We start from the raw sequence: 24079 nt of genomic DNA, 5'->3' as shown, positions 1-24079 counted from the left end.
CACCAACACATCCTGTTGAGCAGCAAATTGTAAAAATCCTCGTCAGCTTCCAGGTGTGAAGGACATGACATACAGAAGAAAGCACATGCTGTTCAGTGGCAGAGTTTGAAATGTCTCGAGTTAGAAAGGGAGGACAACACAAATGAAAGAGGGCGTCTCCTGCTGAAAGGGCTGAGATATTTGTGTCGGTGAGAGAGGGAGAGAGACGAGAATCAATCTCTTCTCCAGATGTCCCGGTCCGTTTTCATGGGCTCTGTCTGGAGGTGATAAATCTAGAGGCAGAGCCCATGTTTCCGCTTCCACTGGAGCTGTTTGGGTCAACACGTGGTCCTGTCTATTTTTAAAATGGACCCCTTCTCTGCCAAAAGGAGGGTACTGTCACACTCAACATTCTCACCTGCTCAGGAACTACATGTATTTGTTCATGTGTAATGAGTGAATGCTGGGTATTCATGCTATTTGGTCTTTTCTGTACAAACTGATTAATGGGCTGTTTTACTGATTGATTGACAGCTCTATGGGGAGTACCAGGAGCACCAAGGAGGCTCCGGCAGACGGGAGGCCACGCGCCTCCTGACAGAGAGACAGATCAAGAAGCATGGCAACCATCACCGCTGCCACGGGAGGACACGGCACGGGCATAGCCGGCGTGGCCAAAATGGATACCACAGTCGCCATGGACATCAGCACAGCTCTTACAGCAGGCAAAGGAACAGGCGTCAGTCTAACATGGAAACTGAGGCTGCTGATGAGCAAACAGCTGAACCTGACCTCACATCCTCTATGAAGAAGAAGCGCTCCTACTCCAAGTGTAGAGGTGAGGAGCACTGAGGAAAGATGAAGAGGTAAATAAACAGACAGATGCTTTATTACTCCTCTTTTGTGAGCTTCTGTGGTTTTTGTCAGACTGCATAGCACGGGTGCAGCGGTTCCTCGTGACCAGGTTGGGAGAAGACTGGATCTTCCTGGTTCTGCTGGGCATCACGATGGCACTGGTCAGCTGGACAATGGACTACGCCAGCGCAAAGAGCCTCGAAGGTAGGACTACAAATCCCACTTCACTCTGATGGAAAAAGTGAATCCAGTGAAAATCAGCACAATGATAAATGGCCAGATGTTTGCATAAGAATCCCCTCTGTCACTCTGTTTTCTTCAGTGCTATTCTCAGTTGATGCCTTTTCTTTCCTTCGACAATCCTCCATTGCTCTCCTTTCTCCTTTCCTCTGTGCCTTTTTGTCCTTCTTGTCCCTTTCCTCCCTCCAATTCATCCTTCTTCAGCCTATAAGTGGATTTATGGGGAGCTGAGGGGGAACATCCCCCTGCAGTACCTGGCCTGGGTTTCATATCCCCTGATGTTCATCCTGTTCTCATCCCTCTTCTGTCACTTGGTTTCTCCTCAAGCTATCGGTCTGTACCACCTTCCTCCTCCTCACGTTTATGTTCTCATGCTTCTCCGTTTTCATCTGTTTGATTACCCACAACAGCAAATGGTTTGGAATTTACATTGTTTTGAGTGGAAAAAACATCGGGTGCATCAGATACACCAGTTAGTATTTTTCTGTAACTGGACCCTTTTTTCCTTTTTTCTGGCTCTAAACAAACTCTGTCTCACCTTCTGTCCCAGGTTCTGGTATCCCAGAGTTGAAGACCATCCTGAGAGGTGTGGTGCTAAAGGAATATTTAACTCTCAAGGCCTTTATTGCTAAAGTCATCGGTCTGACTGCTGCCCTGGGTAGCGGCATGCCTGTAGGCAAAGAGGTGAGTGAGCCCAGATAAAACTGGGCCATCCAGGTTTTTCATAGACTAATTAACTGACTCATTACCTGTTTTCCAGTGAGGAGATTTTGGTCTTGTACAGTTCTTCTTTAGAACATGATCTTCTTGCATTTTTCTGTTGCGCTCTCTTCCTTCACTCAGGGCCCGTTTGTTCACATTGCAAGTATCTGTGCTGCAGTTCTCAGCAGGTTCATGTCCTTCTTTTCAGGATTTTATCAGGTAAGTTGATGTCAGGAACCTTTTTTAGTGTGATGGTAAAAAAATAAAAAATAAAATAAAATATATTCATATATATAGCATGAGATATTCCTCATTTATATGCTGCTTTTCCATTGTCTCAATCCTTTCTCCTCCTCCTCCTCCTCTCTGCATCAGTAGAATCCATACTGTTATACAGACATCCTAACAGTGGGCTGCGCTGTTGGCGTGGGCTGTTGCTTTGGCACTCCACTTGGAGGTACACAGCTTTTTCCTTTTCCTGCTCTGCTCTCTTTTTTTGATTCATCTTCCCCTGGAATAGATGTAAGACAGTCATGTCTCTGCTTTAGGTATTTCCACGTCACCAGCCTAAACTGAACAGTACCATCTGTGTTTTTATGAAGTGGCCCCTTGGTTGATATCTATGCTTGAAGAAGCCAGAATTGGGAATTCTGTTCTAAACACTGAAATAGTAGCTAAAGTGTCTCCTTGTTTGAGCCGTTTTACAGGAAATATCAGGTTGTTTGCACGTAGCTTTCTGTGTGCATCGTTGTGTTGTTCTTAGTTTGACTGATCGATTACTGCTTGTTTTTTTCTTTCTCCACCAGGTGTGCTCTTCAGTATAGAGGTAACATCTACATATTTTGCTGTGAGAAACTACTGGAGAGGATACTTTGCTGCTACGTTTAGTGCCTTCATCTTCAGAGTGTTATCAGTGTTTAACAAAGATGCAGGTATGGACGGGGGGAGAAAGTATTTCTGACGATACTGACTGAGCCACTGAAAATATTGTGTTTTTGCGTGAGGGCAATGTCATGTCACTTTCTCTTTTTTTTAATTTTTTTTTTACCTCAATATCCATCACCAAGACAACTGTGACATCTTCCCACTGACACTGATTTAATGGAAGCACTGTGGGCATAACATGCATTTTCCACTAGATGGTGTCCTCCTCCACCGTGTAGCAACACCGTGTTTTAATTCCCGACTTTGGTTATATAAGTGTCTCATAACAATATTAAATTGAGTTCTAGACAAATATCAAATATCTTTGTCTTTTCACCGTGCTGCTGTGTCCCATGTCCCTGCAGTACAAGAAAGCTGAACAGTGCTGTGAAATACAGAAACTATGTACAACCTGGTCCTATAAAAATCATCAGTTCACTTGTTTGTTCAAAGACTAAATCCTCTTTTTAAAAATGCTTTAAAAACCACAATAACACAAATATTGGACAATAACACTTGTCCCATATTTTGTCTCCTCGTCTTCTCTCCGTCTTCCAGTAACCATCACTGCTCTGTTCAGGACAAACTTTCGTATGGATTTCCCTTTCGACCTGCAGGAGCTGCCGGCGTTCGCCATCATTGGGTGAGCGACTGGAAAACTGTGTGTGTGCACGTGTGCACTGCGTGTTTCCAAACTTCCTAATGAATACGTCCTAATGGAAAGATGTGCAGGTTAATAAGTCAGACTTCATGCAATAGCAGCATTTGAGACATGGAGAATTCAGTTTATTAGTTTATTGTTTACCTCAGGGGAGGAAAGAGGGAGACACAGAACACAGGCGACGATCATGAGATGCTGCTTTGCCAAACCTGGCAAAGTCTGTCACGGATGAGGTGTGTGAGGGGTTTTCATTCCAAAAAGAATTATCCACCATAAATAAACACACACATCTATGAGGATGAAGTTTTTCTAGATAGAAAGTATAAAAATAAATGGCATGTTTTTGGTTCTCGTACGTGTTTGTTGTTTTTAGTGGTGGTTATAACCTTTGTCATTTTGTACCTTGTGATGAAGAACACATTCAGAGGGTTCTACAGATGAATAGATGACTTCATCTGGTTGATGTCAGGTTCATGTGTTTGTGCAGGATTTCCTGTGGCTTCCTGGGGGCGTTCTTCGTTTATCTCAACAGACACGTGGTGCTCTTCATGAGACGACCCAATGCTATGACCCGCTTCCTGACCAAACAGTGAGTCTCCTGTGGCAGATACTGTGAATGTTTTAAGTGTCTAAATGTTGGGATTTATTTATAGAGTTTAATGTTTATTTTGTTAAATGTTTGTTTTTTTTCATGGTCAGTGCTGTTTTTAAATGTTGTCCCATTAATAAGAGCTTACAGGCTTACATACTATCACTCACATACTGTCTTTGCACTATGGATGAGTGTGTATCTGTTGAATATATAGTTGCCCTTGCTCCTTGTGGCCTAGATGTTTTGTTGATTATTGTAGCACACAGGTAGAATAAGCATTTGAATAATTTTGGATAATTATGTTTGTTTCAGTGACAAAACTTTGCTGACTTTCCCTTTCTCTGTGTTTCCTCCCAGTCGGCTCGTATTTCCCGCTGTGGTAACGCTGGTCATCGCCACCTTGACCTTCCCGCCGGGGTTCGGACAGTTCATGGCAGGAGAGGTCAGAGTTCATATCTTGTCGTCCATCGCATGTAAACAATTGTGAATTCAGGACATTGAAATCTCTTAGTACCTGTATGTTATGCTGACTGCAACAGAGAACAGCTGTAACTGATTTACATGTTTTAAGTACACCTGTTTGAAAGCAGCACAGAACAAAGGTGTGGTATCTGAGATCCATCTACTGTCCATGATCATACTGTAAAAGCAAACTCTGAACTGCAGGGTTTGAGCAGTTCTCTTCAATCTTTTGTCTCTGTGGTTTCCTTTGGTAAAAAGCAGCGTCACAGACCAGACTTGATAAATATGAGCCTGCTGTTTTCCCTTGACTGATGCTACATCACAGGATTTTTGGGCATTGAAGTTCAAAATTTTCAAACGGTGACCTCTTGCTGCCACACGGAGCCACCAACACAGACCGTCGCCTTGTGCACAGCAGCCCAGTTCAAGTGGGACACCCCAACTGGTTTTAATAACCGGGGGGTGGGACATGCTGTAAGTGCTGTAGCTTAAACGTGAACCAACCCCTAAAATTTAAACTTGAATACTCTGAACACCGTCAGCGTGTTAACGTGCATCTGTGGCCTTGCTCTGATGTCAGTGGCCGTGTTTCTACATGAATGGAAGCAGCGTGCCTCGTAGCCTCGTGGCCTTCTGTGCCGTTTTAAGGTGAAAGCTCAAACAGCCGTTTATCAACAACTCACCCACACAGAGCTAAGAGCTAATCATGTGTTTCACAGACGCTCAGAATAGACCACTCGGTGTGAACCAGGTGTATGTGTTTCAGTCTGTCTGCATATGTCAGTCAGCAACACCTTAACATGTTTGTTTGTTGTGTTTGTTTTTTCCCGGTGCCCTCAGTGCTTATCTTTCACACCCTCATTGTAGAAATGTCTCACACCTTTCCAGCAAACACACAGCATGGTTTTAACACATCAGGGGAGTGAAGTGATATCTAAATTTATATCATTTCACTTTAGAAAATAAATATGGTGGAGTAGATCCTCTGTAGCTGGAAGATACTTTCCCGCCCTGAAAAGTGTATATATAGCTTTTGGGGAATGAAATCCTTCCAGTCCAACATCCCTCCTGCACATCACAGAGCAGAGTGACAGAAGAAGCAGCACAGCGAGAGCAGATTAAATGCTACATGGGTTGTGAACCAGGCATGAACCCACAACTTCAGAAAGGCACAGGAAAACCTGTTATTACGTCGAGGCCCGTGGCAGCTTTTCACGGAGCAGATCCTCTACGTTTCCACTCACACGCCAAACGATTCAACCATAACGCAAGCAGGAAGTGCAAAACTCTAAAAATTGAAATGACGTTGGTGCTGTTTTTCCCCCGCGGCGGCGTTATGCAGATGCGGGAGGCGCTGCAATTTGTGCCTGTGAGCAAATTCAGAGTAATCTATGCAAATGTGGAGCCAAATGGTTGAAGTGAATTAGTCATTCATGAGTCATCATCTAAAGAGAATGAGTCATTGGACACGGCCACCCGTACCCGTCTGCTTCCAGCTTTCTGGATGACTTCCTGCCTGTTTATCCCACTTGACTTTCTTCCTCCTTTCACTTTTTTGTCTCCCCTTTCTTTTTCTGTCTTCATCTTCTTTCCTTTCTTTCCTTTTCCCTCGCTTTCTTATCCATTTCCTCCTTGTTGCTTTTCCTTCTTTCATCAAACCTCTCTCCTCTTCACCCATTACCTCCTTCTCTTGCTCTCTTTACCTCCTTCTTTTCATCCTTCTGTCTTTGACTTATCCCCACTTTTCATCACCACACGCCTCCTCTCTTCTTCTCTTCCTTCCACTCAGTCTCTCTTTCTCCTTGTCTTTGCTACTCTCTCCTTTTTTCACCTTTCCACCCTTTCGCCACCTCTTTACTCTTTCTTTTTCCATCCTTCTCTTTAATTCCTCTTGTTTGTCTGTCTTGCCTGTCTCCTCCTCCTCCTCACTTCCTCCCTCTTTATTTCTCCTCTACTCCCCTCCGGCTCTCTCCCCCTCTGCGTCTTGTCTTACCATCCTTTTCTTCTCCTCCCTCCTTTCTCATTCCCTGACCACCTCTTTTGCCCTCTCCCTTCTCTCCCTCCTTCATCTGTCTTTCCTCCTCTCCCCTCACCTCCAGCTGATGCCCAGGGAGTGCATCAATTCTTTGTTTGATAACTTTACGTGGACGAAGATTTCGGGTTCTCCTCCTCCGGTGGGTCTGGGCCGCTCTGCCGCCTGGCTGCACCCTGATGTCAGCGTGTTCCTTATCCTGCTGCTCTTCTTCATCATGAAGGTCTGTGGCTGCTGGTAAATGTGTGTGTGTGTCTGTGTGTGTGTGTGGCTGACTCCACCTGACGTCAACATTTTCGTCATCATCCCCCTCTTCTTCATTAGAGACATTTGCTGCAGGTCACTCATGTTGTGTGTTGGTGACGGGGACATCTGTGTGTGTGTGTGTGTGTCTTCTTCATTTTCTTCCTGTCCAAGGTCAGCAGTGCTGGAAAGCTGCCAGCAGTTCTTGTTTTCTTATGTTTTCTTTAAAGGAGCTACACACACACACACACACACACACACACAAACAAACCCTGGAGCTTTCCACTCAGTGGTTTGCTTAAATATTTCATGAGCATAGACATGTACATAAATCTGGTGTAGGTGCTGGTTTAACTGTGAATCAGCAGAAAGTTGATTGAAAAAAAAGGTTTTGGATAAATGATCACTAACACTCACTAACACATGATAATAAAAAAAACTGCTATAGAGCTAAAATCATTTTAGCTCCTACAAACACAACTGGACGCTGCAAGTTGACTCACATTAACAAGGACTGATGCATAAACAGGTGTCCGGTGGGAGTCGTAAGGTCTTATGCAGGCACTGAAAGGTCATGTAGAGTCCAAGGGCGTTTTTCAGACCACTCTGATGTGCAGAGTGCTCCCGCTCATACAGATTAATGAGTGGTGTCATTAACATCCAGACAATGTCAGAGTAGAGCCGATCCAAACAGAGAGAGGGAGCATCAGCACTGGCTGCAGCATGATGCAGCGTCAGTTAATGACTTCTCTTGACCTCCGACTGCTTCAAAGAATATTCTCGTTTCTGTCGTGATGATTATCTTTGTTTGCTCAGGTCCTGTCAGGTAACTGGCAAACAGACGCAAGACCGTGTTAAACTGAGTGGACCCGTGAAGAGCCCCATTCCAGAGTCTTTCTACGGCCTCGTTCAGTTTGACTCGTTATCAAGACACAAACTCGCGTCTCCCTCTAAGTTTTTTCGAAGGCACAGGCCCTCCCTGTGTTCAGCCTCGTGATATTCACACTGTTTTTGCATTTCCGTCAGTCTGTCCACCCCCAGTGTTGTTCTTCATTTAGAAATGGTCTGACCTGAGCCTTGGAGTTCATGTGTTCCATGTATGAAAAACACAGACAGACAAGTCTGGTCTCTAAATACTCAGAGTCCTGACCTGCCTACAGTCTGTTGGCTGCTACAGAAAACAGCTCCAAGCTGTTGCTGCCTCCTGTTTGGTGAAAGAATCTGCGGCTTCTCGAGAGCTCGTGTGGAGAAGAGCGAAGAAGCAGATTTCTGTTTCTGTAAATACAAAACCAAACTTTTCAGCCTACGTGGAAGTCACATGACACAAAGTTCAGTTCATACCTATATTTGCTTGGTAAAGTTCTGATCGGCAGCCATGACAGATTGGCCTGCGTCAAGAGGCTGGGATTGAGCTTCAGTGCTCTTCTCACCTAACCAGTCTTTGTCCTGGGATTTCAGCTAGAGACAAACCAGTCTGAAGCCTACATCTTAAACACCACAAGTGGAAATTTAATAGAGGATCATCTTTTGGAATGAACACATCTAATATATAAAAATGACCCTCAATAACTCTAGACTTCCAAAATGTTATCACTTTCCAACTGCGAAGAGTCCAATCCATTTGCCTTTTTACAGTTAACCTCAGTCTGTTTTTCTGCACTGTCCAAAGTCAAACTAGACAGAAATGCCGTATAAATAATCCTTTCAACCGGATATTAAAGCCTGTCACTCAGCGTCATACACTGCATTGGTTTAGTCATGGTGCTTCTCAGTTGAGCAGAGCAGCTCCCTGTGGTGAGAACTTAATTCAACCAAAACTGAGAGCAGCTGGCTGGTAAAACTCCTCTCACAACACATGTACACACACACACACACACACACACAACTGTGTTTTTCTGCTTGTCTGTTGCCTTCTGCTGCCGCCAGCCTTTCTCTAACCAGAAACACTCAGACACACACTCTCCACCGTGTTCATGCTTCTCTCAGCCTGTTTCCATTTCTCTCTTTGTGCTACACATGATTAGACTTCCTCTCTTTGTCTGCATGTCTGTCCTCCTGAACAGAAATCTTGTGTTCAACTGAGTGCATGTTAGGTACATTGTAGAGAAGCAGAAAGTTATATGATTTAAAAAAGAAAAAAAGTACTTTTGCATTGGTACTGTAAATGTATTTTCCTGCCTATGACAAAACAAGCATGAACGTTGCTTCGTAGCAGCGGCGATAAACATCAGACAGTACATGAGTAATCTGAGAGGATCTTTGGCTCCTTATTATTCACACAATATTTGCTAACAAAACAACAAAACTACTTGCCTGCTTGTGAGTGTTGAGACGCCTCACGATGGCAAGCGCGACTCGGTGGAGGATATGTTGTGTGATTTGTTCGCTCAAACTCTTTCTTTTAAAAGAAACAGAAAGATGACTGTGAAAGTTAATTTATGAGATTATTCTCTCAAACAGCTTGGAGGGAGAAGTTTTATATTCTATTCAGACTCTAACTGTAACTATTTCTTCATCCATCTCTCGCAGTCGTGGTTCCTCTCTTTTATTTTCACTCTATCTCCAAATTGTTCTCCATCAAACTCTGTGTCTCAGTGTTTCTGCTCCCATCTGTCTCAGGATTTGTGACACTGATGAAGGAGTGTGTGCTGACTGTGTGCGTGCGTTTGTGTGTCTGTTTTTGTGCATTGTGCCTTTCTGCATGATTGTGTGTGTCTGTCAGGATTAAAAGAGAGAAAAGACGACAGTGAGCACGGTCCTCTCTGTCATCAGGGTAGCAGCCTCCCTGTGAGAGACGCGCTAATGGGTTTTTATCTTGTTCTACAGTAATTTAGTTCTCAGACGATGATGACAAACGATGTATGGAATGATAATCTGGACTGTTAAAATGGTAATGCAGTGTTTCTCACCAGTCCCTTCAAACCAAAATGAGAAAGCCCAGCATGTGGTGTCTGTGAAGGGGGAGGAAAACACACACACACACACACACACACACACACACACACACCCCCCAAAGCTCCAGAGCTTGTATGAAGGTAATCATTACTGCTGATGAGCTGTCTGCAGCCATGAACAAAGCGTGCTATTAGGCGAGCTATTTTGAAGTTACATTCTGATGAATACACAAAGTGTTTGGAGACAGTGTAAGTGGCATCTGAAGGGTGAGTTTAGCTTGGGTTTACTGTGCAGGGCGAGTTTACACGTCGACACAACCACACGTTCATCTGGGAGCCACCCAGTACAGCTACGCCACCGTCCTCTGCAGCTGCACCGGAGCAGCTGCTGATGAAGTGCCTTGCTCAAGGACACCCAAGGGTGATTGGGTTCCCACTCACACACACACACACACATTTTCCAGATTCTCCACTTCTGTAATTCATCAAGCCGTGACTGAATAGGATTTTTTTCTCCTACTCAAATACAAACACAGAGACAACGAGAGCTCAGAAAGGAGCAGGGACTCTCCATCACTCCTGTTGCTATGCAACACAACATCTTGGAAGTGATCTAATTAGTATTAGGAGGGTAACCTGCCTCAATAATGGGGAGATTATTGAAAATGGGCGCAGAAAACCGAGAAATTGCTGTTGACGTGTTTGCTCTTTAAAGAGAATTGACAATTTTTCTTTTGTGTGTTTGAAAGACTTGTTCAGCTTGTCGAACTGAATATGGTGCTACATCAACACAACGTGCCACCAGACACATAGTTTGGTCTCATGGTTTCGTACTGAGTTCTCATGTCACCCTGCCCACAGGTGGTTTCCCTGCCCGTCTGAATGCTGTTGCGTGTTTGTTGTTTTGCAGTTCTGGATGTCTGCAGTGGCCACCACCATGCCCATTCCATCTGGAGCCTTCATGCCTGTCTTCATACTGGGTGAGCAAACGCACCAGTATCCTTCAGATACTGGACTGGTTTTATGTTCCCACACGTCTTTGTTTCATGAATTTTCATGTCCAATATTAGTTTCTTATTATTCAGATCAGTGTTTATTTGCAGTTGTTTGCGGCTCAGCTCTTGTTTTCGTTTTGGGAAGCGTTTGGAGCACGACCTTTACCAGTGGTCCACGTTAAAATATTCATCATTACCAGCCGTAAACAACTTCAAATGAATAAATTCAGCCCCAGAGATGGTAGGTCATATTGTGAGTGTATTTCTTGATGGTTTTTAAAGTGTGGCCTTTTGCACTGTCACGTACCACAACTGCAAAAAAGGTTTCTCTCTTTCTGTAGTGATGTTTAGGCCTTTTTTTAAAATTATTAGTGACTGATAAATTTGAGTTTCCTGTCCGCTGCCTAATGAAGGCAAAAATAGGCATATACCTCTAAAATGGAGGAACGAAGCAGTGGATGGTAGGAAGCAGTTTTGAACTTGCTTTTTTGCTTCTTGTTGCAAACAGGAAGTTGTTTTCTGTGTGTCCTTATCTTCTCTGGCATCTTTGTTTTTACTGAAGAGGATAATCACGTTGGGAGTGATTTCTTTCATCAGCCTTTCCACCATCTGCTGTCATCAGAAACACTGATGACTTTATTTTCTCTGGTGATGTTACACTGAAAAAGGAAGTGGAGAGACCAACCGAGGCCGACAGTTTTATGGGTGGTGTTTTTGCTTGTTTGCATTAGTCACACAGATGCCTCGGAATTAATGTGAATATGATTTAATGACAGTAAAATGCCACTTACTGAAATCTTTCAAGGTAAATCTTTTATTTTGAAGGCGAGTTTACTGATAAAACCTTTTTGGATAAATGAGACCTTTCTTGTCTCCTCATGTAGGCGCTGCGTTTGGCAGGCTGGTAGGGGAGATTATGGCCACGCTGTTTCCTCACGGGATTGTGTTTGACGGCATCCTTTACCGCATCATCCCCGGAGGGTACGCAGTCATTGGTTAGTCTCCCTTTCCTCGTCCTAGCCGTCCCCGCCTCCTTAGTTTCATCGCATTTTTGTGAGTATATGTACAGCTGCAACTTTTGTTCACCTTCCTCCTGGGCACTCCAGTTTACAGGGCACGACTAACAAGTCTAACCTGCAGGGGCGACTACCAAAGGCCTAACAGTATATAATGTAATCGAGGCACATCCTCTCAAAAATACAAGAGTATTTAATCAGTACAAATAACCATCAATCAATGCTGCATATTTTAAAAATCATATCACTGTAGCCTTACTGTCAAGCTGTCCACCTCCCCTCTTCTCACCCCTTGTTCTCCTCCCTGTCCTCCCCTTTCTCCTCCTTAACTGTCAACCTCCCGCACCCTCAGCTTGTCAGCAGTGGTCAAGATGTCCTCTTCCTCCTCTCCTGTCACTCCCCTCATCTCCTTTCTCCTCCTCCCCTCCTGTCAACCTCTCTGGCCCTCCAGTTGTCACTCGCTGTCAGGTTGTCCTCCCCACCTAATCTTCCTCATCTCCCTTCTCCTCCCGTCTTTGTCATCCTCTCCCTCCTCTTCCTCCTTTCCATCAGAGCATGTGTTCGCTCTGCTCTGACAGTTAAATGTCACGGTCGCTTCCCTCTGCTGTCCTCTCCTCAGCCACTGACCCAGAAACGTGGCCCTCCTTCAGTCCCCATCCTGTTGCCCTACAAAGACCATCCCTCTCTACCTTGACACCTCCTTCATTCCTTCCTTCTTTCTCATGTTTCTCCCTCCCTTTTTTTTTACTTTGTTTGATTCAGCTTGTTATACCTCTCCCTGTTTGTGCCCCCTCCCTCATTCATTCATTCTTCCTCCTCTTCCCCTCACCTTCATGTTTTATTCTCCTTCTTCTTACTTCTCTGTTTTATATGATTGATTTCCAGTCCCCCATTTATTTATCCTGTCCATTTTCTTTCTGTCTTCCTTCTCTCTCTGGCTTTCTCATCTTTTCTCTATCCTGTCCACAATTATTTTTTTTATCTGACCTTTCTTTGTTCTCCACCTCCTTCTTTAGTCCCCATCCTTCCCTCCGGTTTCCACCACCGGCTTTTCTTTTCTTCTCTTTACCCCACCTCCGTCCCCTCATCATCACATCCCATGTCTCTGACAGGAGCGGCGGCATTGACCGGTGCGGTGACTCACACAGTGTCCACGGCGGTTATATGCTTTGAGCTGACAGGCCAGATCTCCCACATCCTGCCCATGATGGTGGCAGTAATCCTGGCCAACATGGTGGCCCAGGGCCTGCAGCCCTCCCTGTACGACTCCATCATCCAGGTGAAGAAGCTTCCATACCTGCCGGAGCTCGGCTTTGGACACATGAGGTGCGTGCTGTTTTCACACTCCAGATGTTTTGTCCGCTGTGTGGTTGCAGAATTTTTTAGGAAATGGCTTTCGTGAATTGCTTTTACACGTGCACAGCCTCAGTCTGGTGTTCTGCATGAATGCAACTAGCAAAAAAAAACATCCTATGACCTTGCAGCTGTGGGCAGACATAGAAATGAGTGGGGTGGGTTTATGAAAGACTCTCAGCATGCAGAGGTGCAGCGTCAGCCCTAAAAGTTGACCTGTGATGTGATTCCTGATGAAGGGCAGAGTGCACTTTGAGGTTGTGTTTTTGCATATATTTCATAAACATGGTCCAACCAATTTTATTTCTACTCCACTGCTCTGTTTGTGTGTCTGTTCCACAGCCAATACAACATCTTTGTAGGGGACATCATGGTGAGGAAGGTGAACTTTATATCGTCTCACTCCACCTACAGAGAAGTCAAACTCCTGCTGGATTCCTCTTCACTCAAATCAATCCCCCTGGTTGACTCCAAAGGTAGGAGAGTTACCTGTGTATTTACTGTGATCATCCCCACACTCAGAACCACATTTTAGTATCGGTGAGAAGATGTTTAACTCACTTAATGTTTTTGAAAAACATTTTTTATATGGTATCAAACGTAATTTTTTAACTTCCAGAGTCGATGATCCTCCTGGGCAGCATTGACAGGTTGGAGCTTCTGGCTCTCTGTGATTGGTGGTTGTCCCCAGAGAGGAGGCTCCTCATGCAGGTGAGGACTGCACTGTTTTTGGTTGGTTTTAATATCTCATTTAAGGACAGGCAGCAAAGCTCTTAACAAAACGGATTATGTTTAATTTGCATTATTTTTTTTGTCAGTAAATCCGGCTGATTTAGTGCCTCTTGTTTACAGCTGAGGTTGTATTTTACATGGAGAGACGTGATTCCTGAGAAAATAAAAATGAAAATACAGACCACAGATGTTAAAATGCTGTGGTAAGATTCAGTAGTTTACACAATGGAAAAATTCGATCAAAGGAAGCTGTGCCTGATGAATGATGAACTTATAGCTAAAAGAATGTGGCGCCTTGGACCTGGTGGAAGACCACACGGTGTAATTTAGCGTTAGCAAATGTTTTCTGCGAGCTGAAACGCTTTGGTAACATGAAGAGGACTGATACATGCAGACTGGGACAGCTAAAAGTAGAAATGGAAACACTCTGGCTTTTTTTAGTATTGACATCAGCCAGGAAAGTCGGGCGGCCATGTACTGTGTTTCACTTCAAAGGAAAAACATCAGATCTCAGTGTAAAATTTGTCCAGTTGAAGCTGAGCGAGGCGGCACAGCTAAAAATAAAGCACAGGTGTTAAACACGGTACTGTAGTTTGGATTTGACACTGAATTCAGTTCTGACACTGGTGAGAACACCAGTGTGTATTGATCTGTTTACCTGGATTTGGGTTCAGGGTCGCAGCTTACAGGAGCAGAACCAGTCTCAGAAACACAGCTGGGAGTCCTTCGCCTTCGTGGATGAGGAAGAAGAGGAGGATGGAGAGAAGGTGAGCCTCTAGTTTGTTGCCTCTGATTTCAGACCACATGTTTTTTCCCTTTAGAGTTTACTGAACAGTCTAAGATGGAAAACACGTTTTACTGTAGCTTTATTGTTTTTTTGCACTGCCAGTTGCCATCGGTGCTGTGACTTTTCCATCTGCCTCAGTTTAATGCCACAGGTTTCCTTTTATTTGTTTGCATTTCAGTTTAAACCACTGTTATCTCGTCCTGGAATGAAATGTCATTTTACTATCAAAATACCTTTTGGCATTTGTTTTGAAAGTTCTTCATGAGTAATGTTTGCTGAGTTACATCTGGTTGTCGTCTGCAGGGCAGTCCAGCCCAGGAGGAGAGGAACGGCCCCCTGCCTCCTCCAAAACCCCAGGAGCCTTCATCAAACCACACTGCTCCTGTTCCTGGTGAGCTGAGACGACTGCATATTTCTCAGTACATTTTTAGCTCTTTTTTTTTTTAATTTCTAAATCTCAGTGGAGGTGTACAGTCATACATTATCTCTAAAATATCTCTAATAGCCTTTCTGCTGCATTTTGCACCAGCTGCCTCTGAGAGAATGGATAAATGGAATTAGCATAGTCTCAGCAGAATGGTTAGTGAAGGATAAAGATTTTTTTTCACTTTGCTGTCTTGCTGACTTTGAGCTGCCTTTCTGCTGTTGTCCAGTTTAACACAGAAACTTCCTTTGCTCGTCTGCACTTGTGGAGTTGTGTGGCGTCGAGTCGGGCTGGGGAACAAAAGCCTCATGGGATTTGTCATAGCAATATTGATTCCCTCGGACAAGTTTTGCACACTGGGATGATGCAATTGGATTTCTCCTTTGCTATGTCTCGTCTACTTCTCCACAGAAAAATATGTCAGCTGACGTGACTAAGCGTTTAGTCAGAGCCCAGATGGTGTACGAAGCTCACCAGGTTCTCATATGTGTTAAATACATCAGTGCCCAGAGGACACGAGCGCATCTCGTTGGTGCTTATGAAGTATGAAATGAGAAACCATGGGAATTAATCAAATCATAAGGAAGAATGTGACGTTAGCAGTGGCAGCATTATCCCAAACACACACTGGTCAAACATAACAACATGGAAACCCACACATTTTTATCTCGGGAGTGAAGCGTATTTCTTTTTCTAAATTTGTCACATTGCCAGGAAAGTTAAAGGCTGAAGTTTTTGATTATTGGTGCTTGTAGTGTTTTGATGAGCCAGTCGCCTTTTTGTTGAATCTTATTATTCTAGCACATGCAGGAATCCTCATGTGTGCATGTGGATGTAGGTGGTGCTGGATGTGGGTGGATGTATTCAGCATGTATTCTCCTCACTTCCATTCATCAGGTGGACACAAACGCCTCTCCAAATGAATGATAATGTAACTGCTCGTGTGTAAATAAGCAACTGTTTGCAAAGTTCACCGTATCATCTTAACAGATGACGATGCGTCAGTGTCGTGTCCACAACTTGTTTCTGCTGCCAAGATAAAATCAGTTATTGTAGAGTGTTGTTGAGTGGAATAGAAAACAACTCTGCGTTTCTGTTTCATGGAGCCAAACGTGTGATCAGGGCATATGAAGGAGACTTTAATGTAGGAGACATGTTTTATTAGGATGAAAACACATTAAACACATTTATCAGGCTTCAAGTTCACACACAACACATTTGGTGAGAAACTGTTTGTTTATCAAAAAACTCCACAGGCTCCGTTTTACATTAAAGTCAGCCGTACCTGCCAACTACCCACATGTCCTTCCAACCTTTTAGTTGGCTAAAGAAAAAGTTAAAACCATTTATTTTATTAATTTGTCAGCCGTTCACACTGTTTACCAAATCCACTTGAACACATTTGTTTGTCTCTGCCCTCAACAGATGTCAAACGATTGGAATTAATATCTCTGCAACTCTAACAGGAGTGAGGGAAGGTTTGGCTGCATGTTCACTGCAAGTAACCAGATGGTGTGTGAGTGTGTGTGTGTGTGTGTGTGTGCGCGCGTCTATTGTGGCACCGTAAACTCCTCAGTTGCCTGTCAACGCAGCAACACACGGTCTCCTAGTGAAATGGTATCCAGGCAACAACAATAAGTAGTTGCTCTGGGTTGCCGCAGTCTCTCAAAACCTCCATTTGCAGTTGGGTTGTTTTCTCCAAAAGGTTTAAGTCTCTGAAAAGCTGCGTTTGATTTATTGACCTTCACCCAACACGTCTCCCTCTTCACCTCTCTCTCAGAAAAAGGTCCTCTGCAGTCTGTGAGGAAAACACTCAGGAATCTCTTCACCTCTAAGAGCAGACAGACAGAGGGACAGTCACAGGTGTGTGTCTGTGTCTGTGTGTGTATAAGCATTTCTTATGGCTTGTCTGTCCCTTCCTGAACATACTGGCATCCTTGTGTGTGTGGATGTTTCTTTGTGTTTTGTGTCTTTGTCAACCTCTGTGCCCTTTTCCTCTGTTCTCTAACTATTTAGAGATGTTGGGAGTGTACTCAGTAGCCACCAAATTTTCCCTTGTGTCATGAACCATTGAAATTCATAGAACACACCCATCCCAAGCCCGGGTCCTCACACTGACACTGCTAAGATATAAATATTTATTCATTATTTTTTTTTTTGCAGGGTGAATTTTTCATTACGGGGTCTGCTTTCTATTCAGGCAGATACACACTTATCTGATTGACAGAGACACATGAATACACAACCTCTTCCTCGGCCTCAGACAAACTCCCCGAAGTCGAGCATCTTTCTTTCAACCTTGTCTCATATGGAAATGGGGAAGCCAGAGACTGGAGGTAGAGTTATTATTCAGCTTGGCGGTGAGCCTGGCTCACAGGGAAAGCAATACATGTCATCTGTTTATACAAGCAGGAATGAAAACCACAGTGAAAATAAAGCATATGCTTGTAAGCTTGCAAGATTAGAATTTGATTTCTGTTGTGCCCACTGCCGGAGCTTGTGAATTACCAGTCTGGTTCTCTATTATGTTTTTGGATTCAACCCTGTTTCCTGCATGGGGATTGTTTTTACAGCAACACGCCATAATTCTACACCATTGAATATCAAATAGACGCACAGTGGGAAATTGCCACCAGCAATCAAGCCCAACCATGACTGAAATCTGGCTGTGAATCAGGTGTTTGTCTGCTTTACAGCCACTGATCTGGCAGGTAACCAAACACTGACCTTTAGAATATTATCTGGCCGGTGTAACAGTGTCAGCGTCTTGTTAATTCGTGCATTAAGTGAGGTAATACAACTACGCAAAGACACAGAAGATGATTTGTGCAGGTGAGAAATTAAAAACGAGTGAACTTCAGTCTGAGTGTGTTTGCCTGACAGGAAATTTAACCTCCTGCTGCGATGGACGTAGAAACCTCACAACTGTTGCAGTTTGTCAGCACGTTGACATTAGCTTTGTTGCTTCAAGGACGGAAGCAGCCAGCGATCAAACGAATGAGGGAAGCGTCGCTAATAAATTGCGCGTCACACAACAGGTCACAGCAGGTGCTGGCCTGGATTTCACCTGCTGCATCCAGTTTACTCACAGAGCTGCTGGATGAGCTGTGGGAGTGACAGATGAACAGAAGTGTGTGGATGACAGAAACCTGATTACAAAAAAATGTGCTACTGCAATTTGTCACAATAGACGTGAAAGAGACAGAAGCCAAATCTGGGATTTTTCTAGATTAAATATTGTATTTTTGTAAAACAAGTAGACAGATTGAAATATGGATTAATCACTTGTTTTATTTGCCTCCAATACTCTGACCTTATTTTATACCTTGGAACATATTTTAAACTGAAAGCCTGCATGTAAGATTCAGAGAAGGTTTTCTGGTTTCAGCCCAGTTCAGAGAGACAGATGTGACAGAGTGTGTCTGTAAAATCATTCACAAGCATGTCTCATGTCTCTGCCTTTGTTGTCTCTAGGAGCCCTGTCCTCCTCCCCTGTCAGACACGATGACACCAGAAGAGGTATGGTAATGATGGAGGGACGGTGGATTTGCTATTTTTACAGAAATCTCTGCTTAATTATTTATAGGTGATCAGATACTTGCATGTCTGTGTTGTGTCACCAGTGAGTCCACAATGAATCTCAAGTCCTGCGCACAAGCCTAAGAAACCTAGAAATACTCCTGCCGAGTGAAACATAGCACCAAAACTATAGAAACAGTCCCAAATGACTGGTTTACTCATTATGAAGACCGTCTGAATGTCAGCCTTCAGATCCATGTCTCATGTAGGTCACAGGTGTTCGAGATCTGTGTCACATTTTAGGAGAAGACGCAGAACTGGGGCACGTTTTAACTGCAGTCTGAAAACAGGCAGAATTTTAAATGAGACATCTTTTTGTTAACAGCACCAAAACAATATTGTGCCTCCGGACCTGTTCTGTCTGCTGCTGTGCCGTTACTCTTCCTGGCACTTCCCCAAAACGCCCTGTAACATCGCCCTGTAAATCCTACAAGACTGCTGCCCCTGTCGCGGCAGGCTGAGGCTCGTAGGTTAAATCCATAGAGAGGCTAAAAGGTGTCAGACGTCCTAAATCTCAGAGGGGAGGCCGCTGACACGCAAGGACGCAGCAAAGGGTTTTAAGGTTTCTCACAGCTGCAAAACTCTCCTCAGTGGAAGCTAACTACCGTTTACCACCTGCAGTCACACACAGACTGTACAAACACTCAGACCTTCAGCGACCCAAACATACTGCAGAGTGTTTTCATGGTTTATCTAACTGTTCATCAATCATGCTGTATGCATATGACTCAGAAAAACAAATCCTGATGTTTCCCTCCGGCTCTCCTCATCATGACAGTAACGCGGGTCCGTTCACCTCTGTAACCCTGCGTCTTCTTTGCTGCTGCAGATCAAAGCGTGGGAAGAGGCAGAGATGGACAAGCCGATGGCAATCGATGAGATTCGAGTAGACCCTTCCCCTTTCCAGCTGGTTGAGAGAACATCATTACACAAGGTGAGCGGGGAAAAGACAAAGACCAGCAGGCGTCACGGAGGTCAGCAGATAAATTCCAGTGTAACAGCGTTTTGGGAACGCTTTGCTTCCTTACTCTGATTTACTTTCTGTGTGTTCATTCTAAAATGTGAACCACTGAGGTATCAAGCCAAGATGAGTTTATCTGTATTTATTAATCAGCCAGGCCGAGAAAAGCAGCTTCATTTGATACTAACAACTGTTTCTTAGAAATGAACCTGTGTTGTATGTTCCCCTGAGGCCTTACGTGTGTACTGAATGCATTTAGTTTTACATGATATAGTTCTGAATACCTTTGACCTTGCATTGTTTACATCCCTGTGTGCTGCACACAGCAGCTGTTTGTTGGGAACCACGTGTCTGTTGTAGTTTATAAAGTGAAAATTCACCAGTCACCAGCTGGTTCTGGGGAAAAAAGAATCAGCAGTAACAGCAGCTTTATACGAGGCTGAACCAATTCTGACTGCGAAATGACTTCATTTAAAGAAGCGAACATAAAAAGAGGAAATACTGTCACTTTCTTTCTCTCGTTCAAATTTATGATTCATTACGTGATAAATTGCATGAAATGACTTCGACAGATGATTTAGTTCCAAAGTGTAAATTCACCACGGACAGCAGTTTGTTTTTTTTGTCAGAGGTTTTATACAAGCAAAGAAGTATATAAATGGAGTTCAGCACCTCGAGCAGCCGTCAAGCTGCTGTGTTGATGTTCCCACGTTCAGCTCTTTAAGTTGTTTACTTCTGTAATGTCTCATTCAGCCGGGATGTGGATAACCTTGGCAGAGGGGTAATGGCACATGAAAAACACTCCGTGGAGACTGGAGACATTTATTCACGCGGCGTCCGACTAAATGGAGATTGACACGGCACAGTTTCATTTGTTGACTGAGAGCAGGATCTCGTTTACTGTAGTCAGAAGGCGAAGCGGTTGTTAGGTAAACGCCCACCTGCTGCGTGGGAGTTGTGCCCGTTGGTCCTGGATGGAGAAAGTTTTCATTCACTGACAGAAATTGTTCCATTTTTAAACCATTGTTTTTACTAGAGAAGCGAACATTTAAACACACACTGAGAGGTGTCTTGCTCAAGGACAACTCAGCAGTGGCTGCTCAGGGAGGGGAGATTAATTAATAAATCAATAATGTCTTTACTCATTAACATCCCCAAACTAATCACAGCTCCTTCTCTAAACTCTAGTCTACTGCTGCCTCCAGCTGCTCAGCTGTGATGATGATGATGATGATGATGATGATGATGATGATGATAAACTTGGACTGTCATCATATTTATTCATCAAATGATTAAACAAGAAAATAATTAGCAGATTATCGTTAATGAAAACAGTTATTAGATGTATCTTTGATTTTTAGTCGGTAGTTATCCAATAAATCTGACTCTGATTATTACAGCTGGACTTTTAAAGGAAACGTGATTCTTGTCTTCAACGGAGAGTTCACAGTGTGAGCAGCCAAACACGCTGCTCTGTGGGTGTTTCCTTCCATTCTATTTCCTGCACTGAACGAACACAGGTATGGCTGAATCTACGGCTCGTGATCGATAATGACACTTTTATTTTGACCTCTCTGTGACACACTCCCGTCCTGTTATGAGAAATGTGAAGCTGATCTAGGATTTGCTGATATTTGGAGGACACTGACGCGTGCAAACACCTCGTGCCGTCATTGTTATTTTTTTTCATCAGTGTAATTTCATTCTCAAGGTAATGTCCAGAATATGCTGCTTATTCATGTGCAGAAGGCCTCGTGACTGAGGTGTGCTGGCGCATACAGAGAGCTCATCCACAGCGTGACCTTAGCCGCGGTATGAACAGAATACTTTGCACATGGCAACGAACTCAAGGACTTTTTCTGTCTGTGGTTCACCTGGAGCCAGTTTGCTTTCATCCTTCTGTCTGTGTGACACTGTGTGTAGACGGAGCTGACGGAGAAGCACAGAGCCTGGAAACTGTCTGAAGCCGCACACGTCCGGCTCTGAGAGGCAGAAGTTTGTCCTAATTTGACGCGCGACCTTTTCACTTTGTCTCCGCAGACTCACACCTTATTCTCACTGCTGGGCCTAAGTCATGCTTATGTGACCAGTATTGGCAAACTGGTTGGAGTGGTGGCTCTGAAAGAGGTAAGAAACTTAATTTATGCCAGTCAGTTTATTTTTTTCCAATCTCCAGCTCTTTCTGATGAAGGTCACCTGGAACCAAAAGCTGAGCAGTAAATTAAATTACATTCCCAATGATCTCAGTCCACTTTTTCATACACTCATCTTTCAGAGGTCTTCCCTCGTCTGCCTTGAAATTAAAGCAATGGAAAAAAAATCCAGTTGGTTTTTGCTCCTGATTTCTTTAGTCTCATGAAATTCAGATTGACATAATCAATATCCTCTGTGAGTTTCTTTTACTTCATTCCTTCTGTCTTTACCTGTCCCTGTCTCTGTCTCCTCCTCCTTGCTTTATTTATCCCTTCATTCCATCCCCATCTTTTCTTAATAACCACCTTTCTATTTCTTTCTTTTCCTTCTTTTCTTAAACTTCACCCCATACTCCTCCATTTCTGTTCTTCCTTTCCATCTTTTTCCTCCACCCTTTCAACTCTTCGTGCTTTCCTTCCTCCTCCTCCTCCTCCTCCTCCTCCTCCCTCTCCAGCTCCAGAAGGCCATCGAAGGCTCCACCCGCTCCGGCGTCCGGCTTCGTCCTCCTCTGGCAAGCTTTCGCGACATCAGCAACCACAACTCTGTCTCTAAACCTCCACCTTCTTCTCCCACCGCTCCTTCCTCTCCAACCTCCACCTCCCCTTCCTCAGCACCAACTTCTCCGCAGTCTCCCTCCTCCTCTCATCCTCACCATCACCATGAGAACGAGACAGAGGTGTGGATCGAGGGCGTGACGAGGGAGATGGAGGAGAGCAGCAGTAGCAGCACAGGAAGTGGCGTCGTCAGCAGCAGCGGGGGGGCTTGCAGCTTGACCAGTAGGAGTTGCAGCTACAACAGCAACCTCACCCTCCCTCCCTCCTCCACTCCTCCCCCGGTCCCTGCTTCCTCCACTCCACCTCCTTCTCCTTCCTCCTCCTCCATCCCTCTCTCCACCCTGATGCCCCTACAGGGACTCCTTGAGGGGGGTGAAGACAGCGATGATGAGCCAATGGTTTAGATTAGACCAGAGTGATGGTTATGTTTTTTATAATGAAGAACTTTTTTAATGGTGTGAGTTTTTCCTTCTGTTCTTAATTTGTTGCTCTAGTCTTTTGACACTCATTTACCTCTTTTTATCCCACTGTTCCTGTCTGCTCATTTCACAGACCCTCACCTGATTCTTCACTCTGCCCATCCTCTAAAAGTGAACCCAGTGAATCTCTACACTGTAGTTCTGCATTACCTGATCATTTATGTGTCTTTGAAAAATCGGTTGTTATCGGATGAGAGCACCAGCTATTGATTTTTTTTTTTTTTAAACTGGCAACAGTGGACTAATGGAGCTGCTTCACTGTGGATGATTGGTCAAAGCCCCAAAACGACCTCCAAACTGTGTGCTGACCTTGTGGATGCAGCCTCAGAGCTCATCTCATCACGGTTAAGTTGATAGATGGTGAAGCTAAAGGCGGCTGACGACAGTCAAACCCCACTGCATTTTCCCTAACAAGATCATTTTAGATAATTTAGACTTATGATGAAGATAATGTTGCACAAAGATAAAGAAACGCAACAAACACAACACAACAGCAGGAGCTTTTCTGTCGTCCTGGGATGGGATTCTTCCCTCGCTTTGTGGCTGTGTCTTACTGTTAAAGCATCAGGGAGAGTTCAGCTGAATGAAGGAGTCTTTGAAACTAACAGTGCTTAACTGAAAACCGAAACACTTAACTGAAAGATTTTTTTCCATCTACCAAATTAAATTCTGATACTGATAATTCTGAAAGCGCCCCCCCGCCCCCCACCCCAAGCTCAGTTACTGTTTATGACACTATATGTTGAGATGTTTAATCTGAAGAGCTTCTTGGTGACTACCTTAATAATTGCTTTCATACATTGTTGAACTGTTTTCTTTTATCACTCCATCTCCTCTCACACTCTTTTCTCTTTATCATCTTCCGGACTCAGTTTCTCAGGTGCTGCTTCAAAAGTCTTTAAAGCTGCCGATTTAACAAAAAGCTTTTTCTTTATGTCTGTTTAAATTGAAATGTGTGTCTGTTTCTTAAAGGGGTGTGTGCGTGTCGGGGGGGTGCTCTGTACTATTTGTTTTGTCTGTCTGTGGTTGTGGTTATTGTATTTTATTTATTTATCTTTTAGTAGACTCAGATGTTATCTCAAAATTTATAAAACTGTGAAAAATGTAGCTAAATAAAGTTTTCTAAAGTGAGATGCTTTGATTGTTCTTCTGCATGTTTGTGAATTTGACCTTCGTTCATCCAGGTCCAGGTTTGTAAAGACAGACCGGGACAGGGGAAAGGCAGCACATTTTCCAAGAAGCGAACTCAGTCCAGGTATGTTACCGTAGAAATATTTTTCCACAGTTGACAATAACACAGTATAAAAAGTGTTTTCTTCATTAGCCATTAAAAAACATTTTCTCAAAATACATAGTTCACTTTCATTGTGACCATTAAATTAACTGAAAAATTGTACTTCATCACTGAAGTTGTGCATCAAA

The 24079-nt window shown here is 43.8% G+C and overlaps 1 protein-coding gene across 1 annotated transcript in view; it reads left to right on the top strand.

Moving 5' to 3' along the window:
- Positions 1 to 23788, top strand: part of LOC121192367 (chloride channel protein 1-like) — a 29003-nt gene extending 5215 nt beyond the window's left edge. The window contains exons 2-24 of the mRNA XM_041054032.1: positions 514 to 817; positions 907 to 1038; positions 1279 to 1407; positions 1625 to 1758; positions 1918 to 1995; positions 2155 to 2233; positions 2583 to 2708; positions 3259 to 3343; positions 3849 to 3950; positions 4311 to 4395; positions 6515 to 6670; positions 10495 to 10564; positions 11464 to 11574; positions 12708 to 12921; positions 13291 to 13424; positions 13568 to 13659; positions 14355 to 14447; positions 14771 to 14858; positions 16672 to 16754; positions 18366 to 18410; positions 19300 to 19404; positions 21472 to 21558; positions 22079 to 23788. Coding sequence (XP_040909966.1) covers positions 514 to 817; positions 907 to 1038; positions 1279 to 1407; positions 1625 to 1758; positions 1918 to 1995; positions 2155 to 2233; positions 2583 to 2708; positions 3259 to 3343; positions 3849 to 3950; positions 4311 to 4395; positions 6515 to 6670; positions 10495 to 10564; positions 11464 to 11574; positions 12708 to 12921; positions 13291 to 13424; positions 13568 to 13659; positions 14355 to 14447; positions 14771 to 14858; positions 16672 to 16754; positions 18366 to 18410; positions 19300 to 19404; positions 21472 to 21558; positions 22079 to 22582 — 3036 coding nt within the window. The 3' untranslated portion in view covers positions 22583 to 23788. The remainder of the gene's footprint in view (positions 1 to 513; positions 818 to 906; positions 1039 to 1278; positions 1408 to 1624; positions 1759 to 1917; positions 1996 to 2154; positions 2234 to 2582; positions 2709 to 3258; positions 3344 to 3848; positions 3951 to 4310; positions 4396 to 6514; positions 6671 to 10494; positions 10565 to 11463; positions 11575 to 12707; positions 12922 to 13290; positions 13425 to 13567; positions 13660 to 14354; positions 14448 to 14770; positions 14859 to 16671; positions 16755 to 18365; positions 18411 to 19299; positions 19405 to 21471; positions 21559 to 22078) is intronic.
- The last annotated feature ends 291 nt before the right edge of the window (positions 23789 to 24079 follow it).

This window comes from Toxotes jaculatrix, chromosome 13 (genome assembly GCF_017976425.1).
Source record: "Toxotes jaculatrix isolate fToxJac2 chromosome 13, fToxJac2.pri, whole genome shotgun sequence".
Lineage (NCBI taxonomy): Eukaryota > Metazoa > Chordata > Actinopteri > Toxotidae > Toxotes > Toxotes jaculatrix.
The sequence above is the reverse complement of the archived record's forward strand: the minus strand, read 5'-3'. Positions and strand labels throughout refer to the sequence as shown.